This window comes from Mustelus asterias, chromosome 13 (genome assembly GCF_964213995.1).
Source record: "Mustelus asterias chromosome 13, sMusAst1.hap1.1, whole genome shotgun sequence".
NCBI lineage: Eukaryota > Metazoa > Chordata > Chondrichthyes > Carcharhiniformes > Triakidae > Mustelus > Mustelus asterias.
The window spans coordinates 74,874,256-74,898,809 of NC_135813.1; the positions used below are offsets into that span (position 1 = coordinate 74,874,256).

Below are 24,554 nucleotides of genomic sequence, written 5' to 3' on the forward strand. Positions count from 1 at the left end.
CCAGCCCCAAACCTGTGAAGATACTATGCAAGTACAATTTGCATAGTCTCCACTAATTGCAACACTATCTCTTGGTGAGCCAACATAGTAAGCATTCAGGCTTGGGCTGATGAGTAGTAGGTCACATTTCTGCCACACAAATGGCAAGCAATGACAAGAGAGAATCTAACCAACTGCCACTGGTTTTCAACTAGATAACCCTTGCTGAATCCATCAACATCCTGGAAGTCACACCATTGACTAGAAATCTAACTGGACCAGCTACATAAATACTGTGACCACAAGAATAGGTCAAAGGTTGGGAATTTTGCAGTAACTAACTCATCCATGACTCCCCTAAGCCTTTCCATCATATACAAGACACAAGTCTCGAGTGTTATTGAATACTCCTCACTTGTCTGGGTGAGTGCAGGTCCAACAACTCAAGTGGGCGGCACTGCTGCCTCACCAGTGCCAGGGACCTGGGTTCAATTCCAGCCTTGGGTGACAGTGCAAACTCTGCACATTCTCCTCGTGTCTGTGTGGGTTTCCTCTGGGTGCTCTGGTTCCTCCCACAGTCCAAAGATGTGTGGGTCAGGTTGATTGGTCATGTTAAATTGCCCCTTAGCGTCAGAAGGATTAGCAGGGTAAATACTTGGGGTTACAGGGATAGGGCCTGGGTGGGATTGTCGTCGGTGCAGACTCGATGGACCGAGTGGCCTCTGTAGGGATTCTATGATTCTAAGTTTGATGCCATCTGGCGCAAAGCAACCTGCTTGACTGGCACCCTATCCACCAGTTTAATTATCCGCTCCCTCCACTACTGAGGCACCATGGCAACAGTGTGTACCATATACAAGATGCAATGCAGCAACTCGCCAAGGCATCTTTGATCGCACCTTCCAAGCCCATGACCTCTACAGCCTAGAAGAACAAGGGCAGCAGGCGCATAGAAATATCACTGCCTGCATGTTCCCCTCCAAGTTACGCACCATCCTGACTTGGATTTATATCGTCATTTCTTCATTGCTGTTGGATCAAAGTCTTAGAGCACCTTACTGAACAGCAGTACAGGTGTGCCTTTAGTGACTGCAGCAGTTCAAGACGGTGGCTCTTCACCACTTTCTCAAGGGAAATTAGGGATGGGTAAATATGTTAGCCTTGCCAGCGATGCCCACATCCCACGAATTAATTTTAAAAATCACACATCACTGTGCATTGACAAATCATTCTGAAGAGATTTTACGAAACAGGGACAGGAAGATATTTAGCTTCTCAATGTCACCTGGTCTATAGTTTATATCCATCAGTGACATTAGCATTAGTTAGGCACAAGTTGCTGGTGCCACAATTAGATGTGTCAAATTTTACACATAGCTCCACATATTCAGATCAAAGTCAAATGACACTTACAATCCATTTAAGTTTCACAGATCTGTAAACACTTACCAGTTGTTACCCCATTCAATCATGGTTCCCGGCTACAAAGGTGGGGGAAAAAAAAACACGTTTGATATTAGGTTCACTGAACAACTGAATAAGTCCCTCGAAGCAACAAATGCATTGAATCCCAGTAACAAGAGGAAAAGCTATTCACCCCATTCTAATAAATTAAGAGACACTCACCATAATTTACAGCTAAAAATGCGACACATGCATTCAACTATTCATGACCCGGATAAATCAGCTGATTTTATTTGGCCATTTTGATGGCCTGTTTTGTGCATGTGATGTGGAGTAAAGACAACTTGCACACACAACTAATACTAATATACAAGCAACTACTGTGGATGCTGGAAATGTGAAATAGGAACAGGAATTTCTGGACATACTCAAGTCAGGCAGTATCTGTAGAGAGAGAAACAGAGTTATGGGCCAAACTTTTGGTACTGGGCAATGATTCACTGAACACACGCTGAAGGACCCTGAAGAAGTAAAGATGTGCACACACATGCACTACAATTGCATGAGAGGTTTAAGCTTCCGATCGGCAGATTGGTGCTGCCTGGGCCACCTGAGTGAATGGCTCTGACAGTAGATACAGCCAACTTACCTGGAAACATCAGCTAGAATTATTACTCTGTTCATTCTCTGGTGTAACTCAGTGAATGACATCACAACCCAACCTACCATCACTCGCCCCTCCACATACCCCCACACCCCCAACCACCCCTCTGCCTACCCACCAAGCCGGCTACCTGAACCCTGACCCGACTAACCCCAGACCTGACTACCCAGCACCCCCACCCCAAACCCCTGCCTACCTACTGTAAGCCCGAGATCACTACATTTTGCAATTTTATCTTTTTGTTCTTTAACTTCTGCCTTGCTCTTGATTTTAAGAGCACCTGTACTGAATTTTCAGAAGTTAATTTGTAGATCTTGATTTAACACTAAGGGCGGAATTCTTTCTTTTGGGACTATGTCCCGTGGCAGGGCTGGGAGCGTAAAGTTAAAGTTTATTTATTAGTCACAAGTAAGGCTTACATTAACACTGCAATGAAGTCAGTGTGAAAATCCCCTAGTCGCCACACTCCGGCGCCTGTTCGGGTACATTGAGGGGGAATTTAACATGGCCAATGCACCTAACCAGCACGTCTTTCAGACTGTGTGAAGAAACGGGAGCACTCGAGGAAACCCATACAGACACAGGGAGAACGTGCTAACTCCGCACAGACAGTGACCCAAGCAGGGAATTGAACCCGGGTCCGTGCCACCATGATGCCCCAACGTGGAGTGTTTCCTGCTGGCACTGCCCAAGGGGCAAAGTGGCAATGCTCAAGGGCACCTTGGTACTGCCACTGGGCATCAGGCAATGCCAAGGGGGTGGGGCCTCTGAGGTGGGGGAGATCTGCACTCTATGAAATCTCCCTGGAGGCTACCTTTGCCAATTTGATTAATCCAGTCAATATGCATGTTAAAATCACCCATGATTACCAATGTGCCCTTTTCACAAGCCCTCATGATTTCTTGGTTTATAGTATGCCCCACTTCATAAGTATTGCTCGAGGGGCCTGTAAATTACTCCTACCAAGATGCTTTTTTCTTTTTTTTTATTTCCACCCTGATTGATTCAACATGTTGGCCCTTAGTCCCACTGGCATTTCTTAATACAACTAGATGTCAGTTTTAACCAATAAAGCAACTTCACCTCCTGTCCCATCTTGCCTATCCCTTGGAATACTTTTTAAAAAATTCATTCGTGGGACATGGGTGTCGCTGGCTGACCAGCATTTATTGTCCATCCCTAGTTGCCCTTGAGAAGGTGCTGGTGAGCTGCCTTCTTGAATCGCTGCAGTCCATGTTCTGTGGGTTGACTCACAATACCATTAGGGAGGGAATTCCAAGATTTTGACCCAGCGACTGTGAAGGAACGGCGATATATTTCCAAGTCAGGATGGTGAGTAGCTTGAAGGAACTTGCAGGTGGTGGTGTTCCCATTTATCTGCTGCCCTTTCCTTCTAGATGGAAGTGGTCATGGGTCTGGAAGATGCTAAGGATCTTTGGTGAATTGCTGCAGGGCATCTTGTAGACAGTACACACTGCTGCTACTGAGCGTTGGTGATGAAGGGAGTGGATGTTTGTAAATGTGGTGCCAATTAAGCGGGCTGCTTTGTCCTGGATGGTGTCAAGCTTCTTGAGGGTTGTTGGAGCTGCACCCATCCAGGCAAGTGGGGAGTATTCCATCACACTCCTGACTTGTGCCTTGTAGATGGCGGATAGACTTTGGGGAGTCAGGAGGTGAGTTACTCGCCGCAGTATTCCTAGCCTCTGACCTGCTCTTGTAGCCACTGCGTTTATGTGGTGAGTCCAGTTGAGCTTCTGGTCGATGGTAACCCCAAGGATGTTGACAGTGGGGGATTCAGTGATGGTAACAAAATTGAATGTCAAGGGGCAGTGGTTAGAGTGTCCCTCATTGGTGATGGTCATTGCCTGGCATTTGTGTGGCGTGAATGTTACTTGCTACTTATCAGCCCAAACCTGGATACTGAGTACATTCAACTCCCAGCCCAGGTCCTCCTGTAACCATGTTTCAGTAATCCCCACCAAATCATACTCATTTGTCTCTATTTGTACCATCAACTCATTGACCTTATTCTTAATACTGTGTGCATTTAGGTGCAGGGTTTTTAAATATGTCCCACAGGTTTGTGTTTCCCTTACAGGATTTTTTGTGCACTACGTTTTTCACACATTTTGACATCCTTTATCAATCTCTGATGGTTGTTAGACTGGCTCTGCCTATTCATCCTATTAACCTCGATCTTCCCCTTACATACTAACCTGATGCTTTGGTTCCCATTAACCAAGTCTTCTTGTAGTTTTAACCTTCCCTTCTCCCCTCCCCCACTTGCTAGTTTAAAATCCCTGTGACCACCCTGTTTATCCTTTGCGCTAGAACACTGGTCCCAGATCAGTTCAGGTGGAGACCATCCCAATGGTGGTAAGACACAGAATGAGATGGTTTTCGGGCAAGTAAAGAAAGGATGGATTTGGAACAGTTGTGAATGAGAATAGAAGAATGATCACCAACAAGTGCTATCCAGAAACAAGGGACACAAGTTTTGATCTGAAATCACTGAACTCAATGTTGTTAACAAAACATTGTTAAGTACCCAATCTAAAGATGAAATATTGCTCCTCCTATTTACACCAACGGAATAGTGTGGCAACTGGGCTGAGGACGGTGGAATCAGAGTGGGAATGGGACAGAGAGGAGAGGATGTTATCAACATTTCCAGTTCTGATTAAAAGGTCATCACCCCCTGAATTATTGATGTGGTTTCTCACTCCACAGATGCTGCCTGACCTGCTGAGTATTTCTCGTGTTTCCGGTGTTCTCTCATGTGGAAGCTGAGGATGTGATTAGGCTGGTGCATTGAATAAGTCTTCTTGTACCAGTCAGGAGTGGTTTCCAGGTCACAGTAACCAGCTAGTCACTCTCTCACATACACACACATGCACAATGCACATAGACACATACATATATGGGGCGACACAGTGGTTAGCGTTGCTGCCTCACAGTGTCAGGGCCCGGATTCGATTCCTGCCTGATCGCTGTCTGCACTTCTCCCCGTGTCTGCATGGGTTTCCTCCGGGTGCTCCAGTTTCCTCCCACAGTTCGAAAGACATGCTGGTTAGGTGGATTGGCCACGCTAAATTCTCCCCCAGTGTACTTAGAATGTGGCAACTAGGGGATTTTCACAGTAACTTCATTACATTAAGAGTGCAAGTCTACTTGTGACTAATAAATAAACTTAATTTATATGTGCACAGACACACCCACAGTCACCTACAACATACCCCCACAGATGCAACAGAGACACAACACACACAGCCACAACATACAACAGACACCCACAACACACAAACTCTCACACGCACAAACCTACAAACAGATAACACACACCGAAACACCACCCATACAGAAACACACACCCACTAACAGACAACACCATGCACACACATCTTTCTATTACTCTCCCATTCATAATTTGAAGAGGTGGGAAATCATCAATTGATGGCAACCTCCACCACCCCCACACACCACCTCCCCCCGCAACTCCCCCGCCCGGGCCCACTATGATTTTCTTGGTGAAACAATGCAGCCTTTCTGATTCATTTTTTAAAGCCAATGCTATTAAAGAGTGGTCAGAAGAAAGTTTGTTTCCACAATTCCTCACATGCCGGCGATGAAGATAGAGTGCAGGGTTGCTGCATTGAGAGCGAGACAGGCAGAGACTAACATTCAGGTTTCTGTGTTAATCCATGGTGTTGGGAGAAAATTTGTTAAAAAGGGGCAGCTTTAATGCCAAAAACCGGTTAATATTAACTGCTCAAATTTCCAGTTAACTGGGCCGCCTCTAACAAAATAGTCCTGCAATTTGATGAAATGCAATAAAGTTGTATCACAGCGTGTACTCTGGAGTAGAATTTCAGAAGATTTTTAGCCAATAGATTTCTCGTTTGTCTCTCGGGTAGTTACTGAATTGGTGTTTAGTCACTTGGAGGAAATTCACAGCCACAGAATTTCACAGAAGGCAAGCATTCAGCCAATCTGATCTGTGCCAGTTCCCTGAAACAGCCAACCACTTCGCTGCCGTTTAGATGTAAAATTCCTACCAGATGCTGGACAGTAAATTCTCACCCAGAGGAATCTACCTTTAAATAATATGTCCGAAGTTCATAAATATTTGGCCCCGGCCTTGGTAATGGTTCATTCCAGAAACTGAATTCTAAGAGTAATTGATTGTTCCGAGACAGCAACATCTTGCTCCTCTCCTTTCGGTATTCCAGATATTCCTGAAACATGGAAAACAGTCAATCATCCCAAGTCACAATTTTTAAAACCAGATGCTCAAACAGGAATACACAAGCAAGAGTCTCAATGTTTCCAATAAACTTGGGTTTAAAAAAAATAGTTTTACACAACAGCAACTTGCATTTATATATATATATCACTTTGAACTTAATAGAACATCCCAATGTACTTCAAAGAATTGAAACCAGACATTGGGGGGTGCTGGTAGACCAGTTAGACTGAAAGCAAGGTTGGATGGGTAGGGCTTCGGGAGAATTTTGAAGGAGGTAACAAGACAATGAGGTTTGGGAACGTATGCTTGTGTGGGAGTCTACATGGCTGCAGAGGAACGGGAGTGACACGGTGACACAGTGGTTAGCACAGCTGCCTCACAGTGCCAGGGACCCGGGTTCAATTCCTAGCTTGGGTCACTGTCCGTGTGGAGTTTGCACGTTCTCCCCGTATCTGCGTGGGTTTCCTCCGGGTGTTCCGGTTTCCTCCCACAGTGCTAAGATGTGCGGGTTAGGTGGATTGGCCATGCTAAATTGCCCGTTAGTGTCAGGGGGACTAGCTCGGGTAAATGCATAGGGTTATGGGGATAGGGCCTGAGTGGGATTGTGGTCGGTTAAGACTCAATGGGCCGAATGGCCTCATTCTGCACTGCAAGATTCTATTAATGAACAGTGGGCTGGATTATACGCTTCAGTTGAAAGGCAAGCGGGACACATTAAATCCAGCATTCTTGCCGTGTACCCACCCCCAACCAAATGAAATGTTATGGGGCAGAGGGGGAGGTGTTGGGTAGTCAACCCACCTTTGGGCCTATTGAGGTTATTACGTGGCCTTAAAGGCCTCATTGCACCTCTGCAGGTATTCTACCCGTAATGGGGGAGATTTAACTGTGTGGACTGGTGTTGGTCAAAGTGGGGGGACCTCCTTTGCAAGCCTCATGGGCCCATCGGAATCACACCACCACCCCCTCACTCCCCACCCTCGCAAAGCTCATCCTCCCTTCAACCTTCCCCACCACTTGAACCCAAACCCTTGCCCACCTCACAGACACCCTGAACTACACCGCCCCCCCCCCCCACCCCCTGACTTTCCTGGGGTCCTCAAAATGGTGGGCCTCCCTGATGCCTCAGTCATGGCCACCATCCCCCAACTGGTGCTGCTGGGGCTACAGAGCTGCCGGCCAATCCAACAGAGCTAGCAGCACCCGAAGGCGGGACTTCCTCCCGAGATAAGGATGGAAGTTATGCTTTAAAGCAATGACTGCTTCTCCCAGCGTTACGTTGTTGCGGGGCAGCTGTTTGGATTGTGGGTGAGCTCCCCCCACCACCAGGGGAGACTCCAGAGATGGGTTGAATCATAGAATCACTACAGTACTGAAGGAGGCCATTCGGCCCATTGAGTTTGCACTGACTATCCGACAGAGTGTCTTATCCAGGCCCTGTCCCCATAACCCCACATATTTACCCCACTAATTCCCCTAAGCTACACATCTTGGGAAAGTAAGGGACAATTTAGTCTTTGGGTGGGATAAGGACATGGACGAGTATTCTGTAGATGTGGGCATGGATTTGGGTGATGACGATTCAATGGAAGTTGTGAAGGACAAGTGGATTTCGAGACAGCAGAATTAGCTGGGGACAATATTAGAATGGTTAAGTCTAACAGACATGATTTTATGAACGAGAATTTCAGCGGCAGTTGGATAAAGTAGGAGCTGAGGGGGGTGATGATGAGGAGATAGCAGTCGGCCAATCTTAGCAGCTAGAATATTGGGTTTGAAGTTCAGGTTAGGGTCCAAAAATGCATTAAGGGTTAAATCTGAATGAACAGCCAGGGGATGGGGTGAAATCAAGGATCAGATCATAGGCTTTTTAAATGGAAATCCATATGTTGCCTCCAATCTTGTCAACATTTAGTTCCGGAAAGTTCATCACTGACTTGATATTGTACGTGCAACTCGGAAAGAACATTAGTGGAACAAAAGGTTGTGATGAGAGATGGAGTTGGGTGTCAATATACATATGAAAGCTGGCAAGATGATGTCACAAATGGGCAGCACCTTGATGAGGAAAAGGGTCCATTGGTGGAACGCAGGATACACCCAAGGTACGCACACACTTTCAGGAGGAGACGCCAATGCAGGACAAGCCACAGTAGGAGATGCACAAATTGCACTGGGATAGGAGATATGGAACCAAGCTGGGCCACTTTCACGAAGGTGAAATGATGGAGGGAGATGGAATGCTCATTTGTATTAAGTGATGGCGTGAGGAGGACAAAGTTGTCCACACCAGCAGTGGTCGGAGACTTGTTTAAAAATGTCAGTCATTTTTAACCTTTACATCGGCATGTCTTTATGGTCACAGATAATGCACAGTAACACAAGTCACATTAGCACGAGCCTTAACCCATTCTTCTTCCGAATGCGTACTTGCTCATTTACACACCATCGATTAGAAAATATACAAGCATGTGTACAAACTAATGTTGACTGCATAAAATGAGACTAAATTTAACTGTCTGAGGCTGGATGACTGAGCGATTGGCTTTCATCTGTTACCTTATTCTGTAATAGCTTCTCCATTGCATCTGTCAAAGCAGGATAACCACCAGAAAACCGCCACAAATGCACTGTGCAAAATAAAAATGACAAATTTGCCGTGTACACAAAAAATGGTCTTACAGTATGAAAGAAGAAACTTGGTCATACTCAGTAATAAGTTATATGCCACGGGCATGTTGAGGACTTCCCTCACACGAATGAATCTTTGCTGAGGTACAGTAGCATAGTGGTCACGTCACTAGATTAGTAATCCAGAGGCCTGGGCTACTGATCCAAAGACATGAGTTCAAATCCCACAACAGCAGCGGTGGGGGGGTGAATTTAAAATCAGTTAATTAAATAAATCTGGAATAAAACAGCTAGTATCTGTAATGGGGACCATGAAACTCTCAGATTGTTGCAAAAAAAAACCTGGTTCATTAATGTTTCTTGGTGAAGGAAACCTGCCATTCTTACCTGGCCTGCTCTATATGCGACTCCAGACTGGTAACAATCTGATTGGCTTTTAACTGCCCTCTGAAATGGCCAGACAAGCAACATATCAAGCCGTTACGCTAAAGTCAAAGAAGTTAAAAACAGATGACCATTCAGTATCGACCCAGACACTAGAACTAACAAAGGCAGAAACAGTAGCAGCCAAACCTGCAAAGTTCACCTTACTCAGGCCTTGTGTCAAAATTGGGGGGAGCGGCCTCACAGGCTAGTCAAACACCAGCCTGACATTGTCATACTCAGCAAATCATAGCTAACAGTTCATGTCCCAGAATCCTCCGAACACCATCCCTTGGACATACCCGTCCCAATGACAGGACAGATCCAAAGATGGCCGCTCCATCAATGTTCTTCCATCATAAAATCAGAAGTGGAAATGCTTGCTGATGATTGCATAATATTCCATTCTATTCACAACTCCTGAGGTAATAAAGCAATCCGTGTCTGCATTCAACAAATCGGACTACATTCAGGCTTGGGCTGACAAGTGGCGAGTAACATTCACGCCACACAAAGTGTCAGGTAAAGACCATCACCAACGAGAGAGAGAATCGAACCGTCGTCCCTTGACGTTCAAAGGCATTACCATCAGTGAATTCCCCCAACATCATGGGGAGGTGTCACCATTGACCAGAAATTTAACTGGACAAGCCATATAAATACCGTGAACATAAGAACAGGTTAGAAGCTGGGAATTCTGCGGCAAGTGACTCATCCCCTGACTTCCCAAAGCCTGTCCATCATCTATAAGGCACAAATCAGGAGTGTGATGGAATACTTCCCATTTGCCTGGATGAATGCCGTCTAATTCAAGAAGCTCGGCATAATTCAGGTCAAAGCAAGCCACTTGACCAGGGTCCTAACTACCATCTTAAACATTCACTCCCCCCCACCACCCATGTACAGTGATTGCAGTGCATCATCTTCAAGATGCACTGCAACAACTGGACAAGGCTTCTTCGACAGCACCTTCCAAAGTAACGGTCTCTGCCTCCTAGAAAGACAAGAGCAGTAGGTGCATGGCAACGCCATCACCTGAGAGTTCTTCTCCAAGTCACACACCATTCTGACTTGGAAACATATCGCTGTTCCTTCACCGTCAATGTTCTGGAACCTTCTCCCCTCCTGGCAGCTCTGCAGTTCAAGCAGGCAGCTCACCATCACCTTCCCAAGAGCAATTAGGGACGAAAAACAATTGCCCACATCCCACAAATGAATAAAAGAAAAATACAATGTAAAAAGCAAAAACATTGCTGGAAATTTGAAATACAAACTGAAAATGCTCAGTAGGTATTGCAGTATCTCTGGAGAGAGGCAATAGTAATGGATTTTCTCACAGACTTTGGCACCCTGGAGTCAGGACCATACGGGGATCTTGAGCCACACTCGTTGTCAGCTAGCCAGGCATTGCAACATTCCAGAAGGGGGTCTCCTCACTGTCCATCTTGGAGCTCACCATCCTATTAAGGATGGTGGGTAGGTGAACTGTTGGCAGCTGCGGAATCTCAGCAACCCCCACCAGGAGAGCTGGGCACTGCTCTGGCGTGTTGTGGTATTTTCACTGGCCTGCACATCATTAATCAAACTAGCTGGAGTCAGTGCCTTTTGTTAACGTAGCCACCTCCCTGCAGCATGGAACCCCACGACTCGGATACACTCCAGCCTGTCGTTCCACACTGAGCTAGTGTTCGCCCCACAGACTGGGGGCGGGTCTGTTCCGCTGCCAGCACAATCACAATGGCAGAGACATCTCAAGCGGCAAAATGCAAATAGGCTGCCCGCCTTTGTAGAGTGGGCGGATTACCAGCTTTCCCTCCCGCTCCTGGGAATGTTTCAGGGGCTGTCCTGACATGGCCCCTCCTATCTCCCTGGTCCCATCCGCCTCCAAGCCCACCACATGTCGAGGAAAGTACTGCCCAATTTCTCAGCTCCTTGAGCGTTTGGGGATAATCTCATTTCTCTCTGCTCTGTTCCCCCCGGCCTGCTGAGTATTTCTAGCAGAGTCTCCATTGTCAGGTCAGTGGGACTAGGCATAAAATGGTTCGGCACAGACAAGAAGGGCCAAAAGGCCTGTTTCTGAGCTGTAATTTTCTATGGTTCTATGGTCAGACAATGCAATCTCAAGAGGTGCAGCTTTGCTGTACCATAGTTGGCACCAGTTAACTTCTTATCCGAGGACAGGCAGCACCTGCAAATTATTGAGACACTGCAGGTTCACAGCTCTGGGCTTCATTTTTAAGGGCCCATTAAGTTTGAAGATGGGCAGGCAAGCCGGGGACATTTAGGGGAGTCGTGAGAAATAGTGTTCATCCTAGATAGTCCCCCTGACACTAAGGGGCAATTTAGCACAGCCAATCTACCTAACCCACATAATTCTGGACTGCGGGAGGAAACCGGAGCACCCGGAAGAAACCCACACAGACACGGGGAGAATGTGCAAACTCCACACAGACAGTATCCGGAGGCCGGAATTGAACCCGGATCCCTGGCGTTGTGAGGCAGCAGTGCTGACCACTGTGCCGCCCCATTGACAAGGAAACTAACAGGGAAAAGTAGCAGGGCAGAAAAAGGAAGGTAGGTGGCTGGAACTCAAAGTGGCAACACTTAACTCACACCATAATTATGGTGGGATGCTCTGTTCTGGAGACAAAGTACGGTGGGTGTGCAGGAAAAGCAACACATCTCCTGCCGTTCGCAAGGCGGGTGTGCGTGCCAGATCACCCGCTTTATAGCTCATTGAATATGCATAAATATGATACATGACGAGATCGGAGGCTACAGTTCATCCACCCCACAGTGTCCTCATCGGATCATCCTTCCAGGCGCCATATTTAAACCACACCCACTCACAACATTCACTGTCTGCAGCCCAGGATTGGTTGTAGCGAGTGATGGCCCCCAAAAGCAGTCAACTGCCCCCCACACTTAGTAACAAAACACTGGGGGGTTCTTCAGGAATTACACAGCTCCACTTAGCACACACAGACAGACAGACCTCATCATCTGCCTTGGCATCCATCCTGCTCACAGTCTGTCCATCTGTCTTCATTCAGGAGAAGCTCATCCACGGCAGGGAGAGATCCCAGACTGGAAGGGGAATACCTGAGCTCAGGCTTCTCACAGAGTTTGAGGAGCGCGCAGCAGAGCTGGCCCACAAGGAACAGGATTATCCGTGTTGAGGGTGAGATCAGTGTCTCTTAAGTCAGTGAGGTCTCATTACCATCTCGCCATTCAGCTGATGAAACGGAGAGTGCTTTGTTATGTTGGTCAGTACGCAGACAATCATTAACAATCCCATCTCTCTCGGACAGGCACCGTGCGAAGATGAAAAGAGACAGAAGAAGCCAGCCCATCTGCCCCAGCACCCACCACATCACATCGGATGAGGATCCAGTAGGTGAAGATCCATCACAGCGTTCACCCACACCCTGCACCAACACAAAGGCCGGGAATTTTACCGGCACGCCCCCGCCCCGATTCTGGGGGCGGGTGAGGCTTGGAGAACTTCATTTTCCACTGGCCTCGGACGGGATTGTACAAACCTCGGGCGGGCGTGCTGGTAAAATTCCGCCCACAGACACATTTCTTGAGTAGTTCTAGAGCAGCGTTATTGTCACAGTCTGGTGAGCACAGCACAGATTCTGGTCCGTGGCAGGTGCAGGCAGAGATGGAGGTCACTGATACTCGGAACACTGCTGGAGGCCAGGATTCTGCTAAATCCCAGCCAGATAACCAGCCTTTGGACTCGATCCTAACACAGATGTTGTAGCTGCAACAACAGACACAGGAACGTCAGGCAGTGTCGTCAGATACTATCACCAGATTGCAAAGGACAATGCAGGAGTCTTTCTGCAATCTTGGGGATGGGTAGGTTGACCCAGGTTGGGTGAAGGAGCTGGGGGAGGGGTGGGGGTGGGGAATGGAGCTCCCCAGTCCTGAGGAGAGTGTGCCCCAAATCTGGAGGGGGTCTTTGTTCACTTTTTCTATCTGGCACCATGATCCAGCCGGCGCCAGCCAGCCTAAATATTGAGGTTGAGTGGGAAAAGGCTCTTAAGTGGCCACTTCAGGGGCATGGGTGGGCTTTCCACCCATGGCCCTGTCTGCCCCACCGTGAAATTGCACCAGGGTCAAGGTGGGCGGGATCCCGGAGGGAATTCCATCCATGCAATTTTACGCCCTCCTGCTTCAGAACCCGGTGACATTAACCCTCTGCCATTTCTCACATGATCAATGTGCTACTTACAATGGCATCGGTATACCTGGTTTTGGTGTACATATGTAAGACTGTTAGAATGGGACTGTGGAGCCCTCAAAGGGGGTTCGAGCAAGGTCACAACAGATCTGATGTGTGCTCTCTATTATCAAAGGTTTGGGTCCATAAGGCCCAGATTTAATGTCAGTATTTTCAGGCCAACAAAAGCGGCAGCTAGGCCGCACAGGATACTGGGAGACTAAAAAGAAGGCATGATCAGGAGTGCCTCAGTTATATCAGACTAGGCATCTCCTGAAGCTTTCACAGTCCATTGAAAGGCGAGTTGAATTGCTGTGGTGCATCCATCACCGAGAGTTACCGATGACTGCGATGTGAGGATGTATGTAACACTGCGGACGGAATAGGGTGAAGAAGCCGTAACATCTGTCTTGCAGAAACAATTGCCTGTGCTGAGAAACCATAGGGTGGATTTATAATGTACCTTAGACTGGAAGCAGAGAACCGGTGTTATCAAGCATTTGTTTAGTGGTGGCCTTTACAACTGAGGAGCCAGTCTTGTCTGCAGCAAAGGCCCTCGAATATCTGCGGCATTGGGAATGACGTAAGATGTATGAGTCATGGGAGCTCCAAGGTATCTCGCACATAGCTGCATAATTTGCTTCTAGTGGTTGCAGACCAGCTACAGATTCAGCTTGCGGAACTCCTTCCTGTGAATGAATTGTCATGGCTCCTGCCAGGGAGCTCTTAAAGCCACATGAGCGCAGTCGATGGCATTTGCACTTGTGGGAATCCAGAGATAGCAGCAAATCCCACTGCTCTGGCAGCCTGGCTGGCTTCATCCAAGGAGAACTGAAAGTAATTTTGCACCTTTTAAATAGGGCGTCCACAACCTCTGGGATGCACTTGTGACTAGATCCTTGAGGAATCCTGCAGAGATCCCCAGTGGAGCTCCAGTTGCGGAGCGGTTACTTTGAGAGCCATTGGCAATGGATGGCCTTCCAGTCCTTGCGGAGTAACTGCTCCCAGAGAATATGTTGGATGTGCTAGCACATCCCTATATATGGAAGGCACCAACGGCACTGTCTCTCATTCATCTAGAGGAATGAGAGGCATCTTTCGTACATGCTTGGTCTACACAAAATGTTTTCTACGTATGGTAGGTCTACATACATGCTTTCCAGAAAGCACTGGATTTTAATTTCCATTGGTTTCAACTGAAATGAAAATTGGACAGTTACTATAAGATGCGGCTGATTCGCCAAGGCAACTTTAGGCTCAAGAGACAAGTTGAAAATCTACCCAAGAATGATAACACATGAAGAAAGACTACAGTTGGAGCTGTTAAAGATAAGAGGGAAAGTGAAGACATGTTAAAATAGGGTACAGATTCCATCAAAGCGAATGGCAGACTTACCTGCTTGGTCCTGTTCACCATACAGTGTGTTCCAGCTCCCTACGATCTCACATGGGTAGTCAGCATCATTGTGTAGCTTTTGCAATATCTGCTCCCTGCGATCATCAACAAAGATTTCTTTTCGTCAAAAGGCAAACAATTTAAATCTAGACACAGCTAATGGTTCGTTATGTGCAGCCCGAATGACAATACAGACAACCGGCTGGATTTTAACAGTGTGTAAAATGAAGAGGTTAGATCTGAAAAGCATACACTCCCATGGTAATTTTAAAAAAATTAGTTTTACCATCAATTAGTCAAATACTTGTAGAAATAAAGACAACACAAAATAATATTTGAAGAGAAAATTAAACAACAAAGGACGTTAACAGCTTTTAGTGCAAAGGTTTTTTTGATAAATAATTTGCGAGTGTGTAAAGGATTAGGTGGTCTACAGCACAAAGGTCAGAGCTCATGACTACGAAGAAACGGTGCTAACCATTTTGAATAAAATAATGGGCATGATTTTACCACTTTGCCACATCCGGCGAATAGCGCGGCAAGCCTGGAAACTAGCAGCAACACTAAAAATTCGATTGGTACCCAGCGCCAAACAGTTTGCTATGTTCCTAACCCCTTTCCAATGGCGTGAACCATTTCACCCCCAGAAAGGGCGCAAAGCCCATTAGCATATTTAAAGTAGCATTTAAATAGGAATAACCGCTTTGGAACCCAGTGCACGGAATCTTCTGGCCTTTGTGTGCGGCGCCATAAAACCGAGCACCAGCACAGGTCTCCGCTTGTGTAGACCTGGCATGGATAGTCATGGAGGGACTAGAGGTCATTGAAGCCCTCTGAGTGGTCAGAGGCAGTGCCCATTGGGCAGTGCCTACCAGACACCCTGACAGTGCCCACAAGGCACGCCGGTAATGACCACTAGGCACCCTGGCAGTGGTTACCAGTGAGCACCGTCAGTGTGCCAGCAGCAGTGCAGGAGTCGGGGTGGGGGGGGGGGGGGGGGGGGGGGGGGGGGGAAGGGGGTCGCTGTGTGTGGAAGACAGGGCGCTATGTGAGGTGGATCGAGGAGGAGGTCGTGACAGGGGGGCAGGTTGGGGGTCATTTTGGAGCACCCATCAGAGAGGCCTTGATGACCCAATGCGGGTAACCTGTGTTGTTTGGGGGGGGGGGGGGAAGCAGGGGAACTAGCTATCGATGGAGGGGGGGGTTCCTCCAGTGCATTGTGAGATTAGGGTGCTCTTGTGAAACGGTGCCCGAGCCCTCTGCAGCTGGCTCACTGGTGTGTTTAGGCCCCGCCCCACTCAGTATTGGCACGAAACTCCAAACTCTCCAAAAGAATGACTGAACGTTGAAAGATTGCGATGTGGAGCGCGTGCCTGAGTGACCGGTGTGGCTCACCTCATTTTTCTCACTGTTATGACACTTAGAAATTTTGGGGGAAAATTCTGTCCAATATGTTAAGTTATTGAAATTCAGTTAGGCGGGTGATAAAGTTTCTGGGGCATAAGTAAGTATCTCTTGAATCACAAGACATCAAAGTAACTTATACAACTGCAAACAGACGAGTCTTCTCGCCGTTTACATTGCCTTTTTTTTGTCACCGCACCATGCTTCCTAATTATATTTTTGAAAAAGCATCCTTAGGGTTTTGAAAGTGATCACGCTCAATACATGGGTTTGGATTGGACCTTGATGTTCTTTTCTCTGCTGAATGCAGTGAGGGAACTACAATAATTTATCTTCTGTGTGGATCATGCTGGAAAGAGTCAAGTAAAAAATCTTTCGACAAAACTTGCAGACACCAAGCATAACTAGGAAAGGCAAGGTTCACTGGCAACTACTGGAACACTAGCTTAGAGATTGTGGAGATCCCACCACAACAAGTTGTGAAAATTAGTCATTTGTAGGCTGTCGTCCAAAGTGCCATAAAAATCCTGCTGGTTTACAAATGCTCTACACCACCTCACGTACCAACGTGTACCTCTAGTTTCACAATATGTCAGCAATTCTTAATGTTCCCTGGCTTAGTTTCAAAAGCAACTAAGTTGTAAAACAGCTGGTTTAATAAAAAGAGAGCAGTGAGGGAGAGAAACCGGCCCACACATATTAGACAGCTGCTTCAACATCACCGGGAGTTCTCCACCTCCAACGATTGTGGAATCAACACCACCTCAAGGATTGCAGTGATTTATGAAAGGCAACTAGAGATGGTCCTTACAGCAATAGTTACAATTTGAGACAATGATGTTTTGGTGGGGGAGCACACACAAGGATAGCTGAGTAAAAGTTCATCAGAGGGTTGTTTTGGGGGGTAGAAAGCATCAAAAGGTTATTTTTTAAAAATTGGAATGCAATTATTTAGTAATTAAATGAAAGCTTTCATATTAAGGAGAAGATAGAAAACATGATACCACATTAAAACAGCATGTAGAACTGACCAAGCGCGAACACGTGGCAAATTGCTGCAATGCTGTATTTGACCAAGTCACGAGATTATACATCTGTTGTGTTTTACGAATGTATAATTAGCAGCATGGTGGCACAGCGGTTAGCACTGCTGCCTCAACGCCAGGGACCTGGGTTCGATTTAGGCTCAGGTGACTGTCTATGTGGAGTTTGCACATTCTCCCCGTGTCTGTGTGGGTTTCCTCCGGGTGCTCCAGTTTCCTTCCACAGTCCAAAGATGTGCGGGTTAGGTTGACTAACCAAGCTGAATTGCCCCTTAGTGTCAGTGGGATCAGCAGAATAAATATGTGCAATTATGGGGATAGGGCCTGGGTGGGATTGTGGTCGATGCAGAATTGATGAGCTGAATGGTCTCCTTCTGCACTGGAGGGATTCTACGATTTGAGTTTTTGAAGTTTAATTAAAACAGCATATCTCCTATTTCAATCCAGTGCTGTGCACAGTGATTCCTTCAGTATTGTCAAGACTTGGTCCTAATAACTGGCTAAACACTGTAATTTTGTTTATAATCTGATGCTTGTTTAAGTCATGTTCCATCACCCTACTCAATGCAACTCCTCACCTTGACTAAAAGAACCACGAAAAACCAGATTCATAATTCTGCTGCCAGGTTAAGGGAGATAGATTTATAAGTGCAAACATTAGTAGTCATTTATAACCTGGATCATACAAGCTCCAGCGTTAAGTATCTATTGTTTAATTATTTCTGAAGTATTTTATATATTTGATAAAGCATTTAGGAAGCATTTCTGTGCTGGAGGATTGGACCTTACATTTAAAAAGACTAAATTAATTCAAAATAAGACAATCCTCAACCGTGGGAAATGCGAATGTGGAGAAATTCATTGTAGAAAGTAACACACAAATGGCTGCTTTAGAGGCCATGGCCATTTATAAAACAAAGTCAGATGATTTTCTTTTTAAGAGGCAGGGGACTTACGATAAATTGTTGTACGCATCCAGACATTCTGGCTTCACATTATGAACTAAGACAAAAAGAAAAAGCTTTCAGAATGAGTTGAACCTTCAGTTGGCTTTTAATATGGCGATTAGAGATTTGGAACGAAACAGTTTTCACTCACATTGCATCTTATATAAGCTGCTGGTCTCCTTTTTGGAAAGGAGATTGGAATGAGCATCTTTTCTCTGATTAACTTTGTGGACAAATAATGATCGAAACCACCCTTTATCCTGTTGCTCTCCTTTGCTCTTTGCCCTGAAAAGAAAAGCACAAGTTAACGTATGCTGATATAGAAATGGAGAAAAGTAATTATTGACTGCTTACAGTCAATAGGCACAAATGGAAAATATTTCAGAGTGTAAGTACGCTGTTCCAAGTGCTAAAGAGTGACAGGGTCATTTTTAGACTTGAACTGTACAAACAGAGAGGTGCAACAAGTATAACTTCACACAGATGCATGCTCCCCCACATCACTCCCAACCTACTTTTACATGTGGTGACCAGCTAAAATTGGTTTTGATGGTGGCCTAGGAGCAGGATTTGTAAACTTAACACCCAATTGTTGAGAAACATATTTGAGGTGTTAGGGTGCCAGGGCAAAAACACCAAAGTATGTTATGAAGCCCAACTAGACCCCAATTCTATTTTGGCATTATTGGGAAGGTAAGGTGTTTCACTCCAGGTGTGATTCTATTGACACACTAGGAAACTTTTATCAAAACAAACTTTATTTAACAATACAGTTTAACTATAATGAATGAATTAGCTTAACTTTTACCAATTGAAGTACTAAAACATGACAAGATACAATTCTTAACTGCTAACCTATCTCTATTAGTTCCAATTTAAGCAATATTCCTCCTATAGATTTAAACTCCTCTTCAAAGTCAGTTAGTAAACACAGGCTTATGTGTCTTTACTCATTAACTTTGAACACATCTGGAGAGAGAGAGAGAGGCAGAGAGATATCTGTCTTCTGACAGCTCCAAAACAGCAGTCTGCAGAAAGAGAGACACCTTTTGCTTCTTTCAGAACCAAACAGAAACTGCTTGCTTTTCCCTGTAAGCTTAGCTCTTCCCATTAGCACATGACTCTGTCTCTTGTCAATCAACCTAACCAAGAGCCTACTTAAAAATCCAGGAGAAAAACCTAAGAAAACAAAAATGCATCTCAGATTAAATCATCCACCCCATTAGCTAAAATCAATTATTAGTCTGCATTCTTAGTATGCAAGCTGCCTGGTGCAGACAAATCTGCACCGGGTAAACAGAACTGAATTTTAAGTATGTCCCTCACAAAAAACATTTTTAAAGGCATGGTATTGTCGCAGAGGGGACAATTCCCTAGTACAGCAAATAAAATGAATGGGATAAAGGATAAGGTAAATCAAAAATATGTGATCAGGTGGCTGGATGTTTTGCCTCAGTGTGAAACTCCCACAGTTTGTGGGTATTGCAAAAGCATTCCTTAAAAGTCTAAATTATTGGAAGAAGGTAAGGTTAAGACAATTGAAGAGTTCCACAATTTTCAGATTCGAGGACAATGAATTAGAGCAGAAAATGATGGAATAAGTCTCAATTTTACAACAGTGAGAATAAAGGCAGAGGAGGAGAATTTAGGGCATTGTATCTGGAGCTTAGGTAGAATAAGAGAGGGAATTTCCATGCAGTGAGATTCTTATGCTATTTATGTAGCTGATTGCACAACATTCATTGGTGGTACTTAATGACAACAAATAAATGGTGCCCTCTTTGAGAACTTGCTACATTTTCCTTGGCAAAATTGAATGCATGGCAAATGCTGTATTATCCCCTTCAGAAGTCAAGAATGTGATCACAGCAGATGCTTGGAAGAAGAACAAACAGGTTGTAAAATGGCTAGCCATCCAGTTTAACTATGTTGCACATGCAAACTGTTATGGACGGATTAAGATCTCCATTTTGAGATCTTTAATCTTAAGGGATTTCAAGGAGCATTTTCATGTAATTTTTCTTGGAAAATAATTAATTTTTAAAAAATTAATTCATGGGACATGGGTGTCGCTGGCTGGCCAGCATTTATTCCCCATTCCTAGTTGCCCTTGGAGGGCATTTGAGAGTTAACCACTGTGGCTCTGGGGTTACATATAGGCCAGACTAGGTAAGGATGGCAGATTTCCCTAATGGAAGGTCCTTCCTAAAGGACATTAGCGAACCAGATGGAATTTTCCAACAATGGTTTCATGGTCATCAATATATTCTTAATTCCAGGTTTTTAAAAAAAAATCGAATTCAAATTCCACCATCTGCCATGGCGGGATTCGAACTCGGGTCCCCAGAACATTAGCTGAGTTTCTGAATTAATAGTCTAGCGATAACATCACTAGGCCATCACCTCCCCCGATTCAGATGACCATATGCAACTGCCTTTGAGAGGGGAGAGCTGACTAGTGGTGATTTAGCCTGCGGATCACCACACCACAGGCGAGGGTCAAAGTTGAGAAGGCGGGGCCTTCATGAATAACCTCAGCCAGTACCGGAATTGAACCCATGCTGTTGCTCCACATCACAAACCAACCATCCAGCTGACTGAGCTAATTGGCCCCACCCCCCCTTTCATATTGTAGTTACCAATGTAAGGCTAACATTTGTCAAATGTTATACCCAGTTAGAAGACCCATGATAATGCAAGACAGTCTGCGAGATCAAACATGTGTGCAGTGACATGCAATTAAGTTAATGCTAGGAAATTAAGCATTTGCTTTATCTTAACAAGAAGATTATTTTGGTACCAATTTATTTCTCAATAATTAATGGTTCCTCTCTTTGGGCAGCGTTTCTTAGCTCTAAAAGCAAGTTATTTTAAGATATCTCCCTCAAGATTGCTCTCAGCGAATGCATGTTAGGAAACTGCCTTCTCTTCTGCCGGTTTTATTTGATGAATGCCAGAGCTAAAAAGTACCGTCCAAGTTGGTTACTAACTAATGTATGTCCAAAGTTACCCAAGTACAATACACAATTACATGATGTCTGCAGACAACAATACAATATAACCAGAGTAGCTTCAGCAGTGGCGGCTTTTGTTAAGGCACCAGAGGTAACAAGCCATTGTTAATTGTTTGTACATATGCAATCAAACCGTTCTGTAAGTAAGACATCTTGGTTTTGAAGGAGAGACGTTGGCCTGGATTTTATTCTGGAAGTGTGCGGGAGGTAGGATGGAATGCGAGGCAGGTCGTGAGATTGAGAAACCATTTAACCAGTTTGAAGAATTTAACTACAGGGATGTTTTATTTTTTTCTCTGTTTTGTTCTGTCCACTGTGGGCCTGACTGATAGGCTAGTACCTTTTGGCTAGGAATCCAGCTTTACAAAGAAGGAAAAGCATCTGAAGAAGCCCAAAATAGAGCACGGTATATAAGGTGCAGCTTTGTACTGGACTGGAGTCAGAATACTGAAAGGCCTGGATAGAGTGGACATGGGGAAGATGTTTATATTAGTAGGAGCGACTAGGATCCGAGGGCACAGCCTCAGAGTAAAAGGGATGACCTTTTAGAACTGATTTGAGGAGGAATTTCTTCAGCCCGAGGGTGGTGAGTCTGTTGGATTCATTGCCACAGAAGGCTGTGGGGGCCAGGTCATTGAGTGTTTAAGACAGAGCTAGATAGGTTCTTGATTAGTAAAGGGATCAAAGGTTACTGGGAAAAGGCGGGAGAATGGGGTTGTGAAACTTATCAGCCATGATCGAATGACAGAACAGACTTGATGGGCGAAATGGTCTAATATTGCTCCTATATCTTATATTCAATTGGTCCAGGGGTCTTCAAGAAGCCTTGCATCATTACAGATCAGGACCTGACACCTGAACTGCCTGTGTACCTAAAACCAAGGTGTTTTAGTCGTGTATTCATTCATAGTTGCGTAACATCAGCGTAGATTCCATCAAAACTAAACTGAATTGGGGTCAAGGCCAAAACTGGCTTCAAAGGGAGGCACAGTTTACATACCTTCTCCATGGAACATTTTGTCCTGGTGTCTTGAGCCATGACATTGGATTCGGGTTGCATTTCCATTATAACTAAGTATTGGTATGAAGCAAAACCTCACACACTATTGCCACATAACGTGAATGGGCCCTTAACCGGAGACAATGAACACTTAATCACAAGTCCTGGCAGTTTGTTTGGCCGTTTTACTTTGGAAAGTGAGCAATCTTTCACGGTCAGTTTCATAAATAATTTTTTTAAAAAGGAAGTAATGAAGCAGGGGATTTAATTAAAAGGTGATTCAGCAGTCAATAACAGCTCAGCAATTGTATTAATTTCGTAACACTCATTAAGAGTGAAAAAGTAGAACTCAAATACTCCAACGCACAAGTTCTCATTTGCAGCTAACAACAACCCATTGAGTAAATACAATTGACCTTTGCCAATTTGTAATCAATCACAAACTCTAAATGGTTACATTTCAGAAGGAGAAGGGTGGTGGATTTTTGTTTTGTTTTTGAAGGATAAGATATATTAAACACGGGGTAATAGTAATCATCCCAGGAACACAGAAAGCTCCCTCGTTCAGCACTGGGAGCTGTACCGCAGGGTCCCCTGCCAGCGGCACAAGGGGATACAGCAGCAGCCGCCGCCGCCGCTCCACACACCGCTGGGCATTTACCTGGTCAAAGTCAGTGCCACAGAGCTCCGCGACAACAATGCCGGCGATTTCCACACCCTAGCAGGCCACATCGCCGCCATCTTCTTGTTTTTTTTTCCCTCTCTGGCTGGAAAGGTCGGCGTTTGTGTGTTTTTCTTCCAAGGTCTGCCAAAGTCCTCTCCCGGCGAACGTCGCTCAGCCCAGGGAACGTGAGCGCCACATCGCTGCACATAGGCAGGAAATGGAACAAGCTCTGGTCCTGCTCTTACCTAATGTGTGCATCATGTCTAACTCTTGGTGTTTCAGTCGCATGCTTGGAGTCTCTGCCTGCAATAAATCTCTGTGAAAATAACATGTTTTTTAAATCAGAAATTCATTTTTTAAAAATCAGATATTTCAATTTGTTAACAAAATTCTGGTGGGATAAAACTTTTTTGATTTGATTTATTATTGCCACATGTATTGGTATAGAGTGAAAAGTATTGTTTCTTGCACGCTATACAAAACATACCATTGATAAAATACATAGGGGAGAAGGAAATGAGAGGGTGCAGAATATAGTGTTGCAGTCACAGTGTCGAGAAAGATCAACTTAACTTCATAGTCTATACATGCACACACACACACATATACATGTAGATATAAAAAGAAAGATTCCTTTTTGGGGTCAGATTTTCCACTCAATAACTAAGTTAACAAGCTAAACTGGTCATTATTTTTCGAGTCGCTGGCACAACAAATTTAGACGCTGGGTCCCACGTGAATGCCCAAACGTTGCCATCCCAAATTCATAGAATCTCTACAATGCAGAAGGAGGCCATTCGGCCCATTGAGCCTGCACTGACATCAATCTCACCCAGGCCCTGTCTGCACAAACCCCACGTATTTTCCCTGCTAATGAGGCAGCAGTGCTAACCACTGTGCTACCATGCTAAACACTCTATCTGTCTCACAATTGATAGATGTTGAATAGCATGAAGTTAGTGGATTTTCAGGGCCGATGTGAGCAAAACTTGCACCGAGAGCTGGTCTTGGCGTTTCGTGTCCCCTCAGCAATCTTTCTGAAAGAAGAGACGTGTTGCTGAAACTTTTTGTCTTGCACTCATCAGGACAAACACAAGAATGCCAAACTTTTACACCATCACAACAATGTATACTGCAGGAGGAAAGGCTACTGATTTGTTGGTAATCAACATTGGATTGACTGGCCAATGGCTGTTTCATTTCTGGGGGGTAACGTTACGTGGTAGGTTGCTGTGAACAGCTGTGGAAATTCAGCTCAGAAGTTTCTGGATTGATCATTTCAGTTTTCTGGTTCCTCTACTCTGCACATCAGATGCAAGTCAGTAGAGATCTTCCTGCTCAAGAGTGAGCAACTCTGATTCTGAATCAGGCACAAACACATTGGGGTTTTTTATTCTCCTCACGTTGGAGGTTTGCATTCAGTTCCCTATGACCTGGTCTGTGTAATATTTTGCACGATGGCTGAAGAGAGCTTCTCTCCAACCGCAGTTCAACATCAGAAAGAACTG

The 24,554-nt window shown here is 45.2% G+C and overlaps 1 protein-coding gene across 1 annotated transcript in view; it reads right to left on the reverse strand.

Moving 5' to 3' along the window:
* Positions 1 to 23,362, reverse strand: part of LOC144502759 (protein NipSnap homolog 1-like) — a 34,522-nt gene extending 11,160 nt beyond the window's left edge. The window contains exons 1-7 of the mRNA XM_078227023.1: positions 23,044 to 23,362; positions 18,520 to 18,653; positions 18,378 to 18,423; positions 14,975 to 15,069; positions 8,853 to 8,923; positions 6,142 to 6,282; positions 1,429 to 1,460 (exon numbers count right to left, since the gene is read on the reverse strand). Of these exons, the coding sequence (XP_078083149.1) occupies positions 1,429 to 1,460; positions 6,142 to 6,282; positions 8,853 to 8,923; positions 14,975 to 15,069; positions 18,378 to 18,423; positions 18,520 to 18,653; positions 23,044 to 23,123 (599 nt within the window). The 5' untranslated portion in view covers positions 23,124 to 23,362. The remainder of the gene's footprint in view (positions 1 to 1,428; positions 1,461 to 6,141; positions 6,283 to 8,852; positions 8,924 to 14,974; positions 15,070 to 18,377; positions 18,424 to 18,519; positions 18,654 to 23,043) is intronic.
* Between the last annotated feature and the right edge of the window lie 1,192 nt (positions 23,363 to 24,554).